General features: G+C 36.7%; 1 protein-coding gene across 1 annotated transcript in view; it reads left to right on the top strand.

Annotated features, from left to right (window-relative positions):
• LHFPL1 (LHFPL tetraspan subfamily member 1) overlaps nt 1-3,898 on the top strand; it is a 67,467-nt gene that overhangs the window by 18,376 nt on the left and 45,193 nt on the right. The window contains exon 2 of the mRNA XM_007955943.2: nt 287-385. Within this exon, the coding sequence (XP_007954134.1) occupies nt 287-385 (99 nt within the window). The remainder of the gene's footprint in view (nt 1-286; nt 386-3,898) is intronic.

Raw genomic sequence — 3,898 nt, 5'->3', positions numbered from 1 at the left:
TCCCTCTTTTTTTTTTTTTTTCCAAATGACTTTGCCAATACTGCCCTATCTTTATGACTTGTCCCTTATGATTTCTACTGCACCCCACCATTTAGGGCAGGGCAATGAAATACTGTTAAGATGATAGTATCATAGACATTTAGAGTACAAGAGAAAGAGTAAGCTGTAGAAAAGGTAAGAAGTAGAATCTGAGCTGAGGTAATGTAGAAAGAATGCTGGGATGACAAAAGAACTGTTATGGTTTTTGTTTTTTTTTCCCTACCTGTGTGTATGCTTTTCTTTCCAGGGCTGCTGATAAGCTCAGGCTGTGCATTATATCCCTTAGGATGGAATAGCCCGGAGATAATGCAAACATGTGGGAATGTCTCCAATCAATTTCAGTTAGGTAAGGAGGCCTGGGCAGGATGGTAGTGATGATTCATGGGAAATTGGTTTTCCAAAGTGCATTACTTCTTAGAGAGAACGCTGCTTGCTATTTGTACTTGCTTGAGGCTCCTTCACTCAATTAACTTGTGGTAAGTGATGGTGTGGTCATACTCATCTGGCCTCGCTAGCTTACAGGGTTTGGCCATAAATTCCACTCCCTTAACTATTATACACTCCATATTATACACGTCCAAAGAGTGGTCCTGCTAGCTAGTGTAGAGAAAGATAAATATGTAGCACATTTCTCTTACTTGGTTGTTAGACCTATGATCCTACCATTTTTTAAATAACAAATGAATTATATATAACTCATACGCCATAAAATTCACCTTTTTAAAGTATATAATCAATGTGCTTTTAGTATATTCACAAAGTTATGCAAAAATTCTCTAATTCCAGAACATTTTTATCACCCCCAAAAGAAAATCCATAGTTATTAGCAATCACTCCTCATTCCCCCTCCTCACCCTCTCTTACAGCCATTAATCTGCACTCAGATTCTATAGCTTTTTCCTATCCTGGACATTTCATAAACATGAAATCATACAATATGCTGTCTTTTGAAACTGTCTTCTTTCACTTAGTATAATGTTCTCAAGAACCATCCAGGTTGTACCATGTGCTTCATTCTTTTTATGACTGAATACTGTTACATTGTATGGATAGAGTACATTTTGTTTATATACTCATAAATTGATGGACGTTTAGGTTGTTTCCAATTTGGGCTATTATGAATAATGCTGCTATGAATATTTGTATATACATTTGTGTGGACACATGTTTTTATTTACCTTGAGTATATATACCTTGGAGTTGAATTGCTGGGTCAAATGATAAATTTATATTTTAGCTTTTGAGGAACTTCCAAACTTATTCCAAAGAGACTACACAATTTTACATTTCTGCCAGCAGTGTGTGAGGATTCCAATTTCTCCACATCCTCATTAACGCTTGTTACTTTCCATGTTTTTATAGCCATCCTAGGATGTAAAGTAGTTTCTCATTGTGGTTTTGATTTGCATTTGCATGATGGCTAATGATGTCGAGCATCTTTTCATATATTGTAGTTCTTTTGTGTATCTTCTATGGCAAAATATCTACTCAAGTTCACTGCCCATTTTTAAATTGAGTTACTTTACTTTTTATTGTTGAGTGTCTACATTCTGGGTACTAGACCCTTTTTTTTACATATATGATTTGTAAATATTTTCTCCCATTCTGTGGGTTATCTTTTCACTTTCTTTTTCTATATTGATAAGTATACATATAACAAAACATTTGCCATTTCAACTTTTCACTTTCTTGACATCTTTTGAAGTACCAAAATCTTTCATTTCAATGACACTCAATTTAACTAATTTTCTTCTGTCAATTTTGGTTTTGGTGTCATATTTAAGAAACATCGCCTAATCCAACGTCATAAGATTTTCCCTATTTTTTATTCTAAGTGTCCACAGTTTTAGCTTTTAGATTTAGGTCTTTGATCTATTTTGAGTTAATTTCTGTATATGGTGTGATGTAGGAAACCAATTCAATCTTTTTTTTTAAAAAAAAAAACTTTTATTATAGTAAATTAAACATAAGATTTACCATTCTAACCATTTTAAAATATACAATTCAGTGGCATTTAGTACATTTACAGTGGTGTGCACCCATAACCACAGTCAATTTCATAGCATTTTCATCATCCCAAAAGGAAACACTCTACTAACATGTTCTGTCCATATTCTCCACATCAGCACATTTTTGGTTAATGCTGAAGAGACAACCTGTACCATCTCTGACTCTTCTCTTGTCAGTGGCCTAAATGTAACAACACTTGCAACTGTGTTAACACTTGTTCCCTTATAAATTGGAGTTGCCAGAAGCAGCAGCTGATCATGGAAGATACAACAAAAACATGACATGGTATTATAAATAAATTCCTTATAATGTTGTAGTAATGCCAAAATTGTGGCAGGCTACAAGTATGGCCTTTCTCCTCAAAGACGATCCTTGGTCATTCTGGAATTTCTGGCAGTGTTGAAGTGTCCTCAGCACACTTCAGGTATACTGTGAATAGATGGAAGAGAAGGAAGAAAGGGATCCCAAGAATCCAGTTTACATACTGATGTTCCTTGTACCTTGAGGGGCGGCATGATGCATTCAAAGATCATAGGCTTTAGAGTCAAAGATCTCAGGTGGAGTCAAACCCTTGCCGTCTAAATATTTGTACAGAGTAAGTCACTGGAAATCTATGTCCCTTCTATGTTTCCTTGTCTGTAAAATGAAGATAATAATATTAACTGACTCAGTGTTGTTGTGAGGATGAAATAATAAAAGGTCTATTAAAGTACCAAGCACAGGGTTTGGCTCAAAGATGGTGGCCTTTTTTTTAAAAGATAGCAGAGTAGAATGTGCTGGGGGTAGCATTTACTTTGATTCTTTTGTTCATCCCATACTCTGCTATGTGCTCTACATTTTGGGGAAGATGTACAGAGCCAAGAAAAAGTTATGGCCTTTACCTGAGTACTAAAGCTTATAATGATGACTTGCTTGAGAGAGATGAAGGGGATAGGGAAGAGAGTAGAAGCTGGCTTTGTCAGTCTGTGTCTTAGTTATCTAGAGCTGTTATAACAGAAATACCACAGGTAGAATGCTGTAACAAACAGAAATTTATTGTCTCACAGTTTAGGAGGCCAGAAGTCTTAATTCAGAGCGCTGGCCCTAGGAAAAGTTTTTCTCTCTCTGTCAGCTCTGAGGGAAGGTCCTTATCTCCTTTCATTATCTGTGGACTTGGCACCTCTTGGAGATCTCCATGTGTCTTGACGTCAATCTTCCCTGGGGTCTAGGAGAGTCACAGCCCAGGGACCCTGGGTCCAAAGGATGCATTACACTCCTGGCTCTACTTTCTTGGTGGTACTGAGGTCCCTTTGATCTCTGCTTGCTTGCTTCATCTCTTTTACATTTCAAAAGAGATTGACTCAAGATACAACCTAATCCTGTAGATTGCATCCTACCCCATTAATTTAACTGTCACTAATCCTGCCTCATTAACATCATAGAGGCTAGAGTTTGTAGCAATAGGATAATTACCTTAGATCACAAAACGGAGGATAATTACATAATATTGAGAATCATGGCCTAGCCAAGATGACACATGTTTTGGGGACACAATTCAATCCATAACAGTCTGCAAGGTGATTTTGAGAGTAACTAAAATAGATTTCTCACTCTGACAGGCCTCCTGCAACCTCCACTATGAAGGGTTGACACTCGTATCTCCATCTCCTCTTCCCCTAGGTTTCCATTTAATTTATCCTGAACCATCCACAGCTATGATTTTTTTTAAATTTTATTTTGATTTGGATGAAGATTTACAAAGTAAATTCACTTTTCATACAGCAGTTCACATAATATACTTTGTCTCATGTCATTGACCAAAATTTACAATGCAAGAGCTCCCCTCCCACTTCCTCCCCATAGTTACCTC

Source organism: Orycteropus afer, unplaced genomic scaffold, assembly GCF_000298275.1.
Source record: "Orycteropus afer afer isolate SDZICR_OR568_19922 unplaced genomic scaffold, OryAfe1.0 scaffold00549, whole genome shotgun sequence".
Lineage (NCBI taxonomy): Eukaryota > Metazoa > Chordata > Mammalia > Tubulidentata > Orycteropodidae > Orycteropus > Orycteropus afer.
The sequence above is the reverse complement of the archived record's forward strand: the minus strand, read 5'-3'. Positions and strand labels throughout refer to the sequence as shown.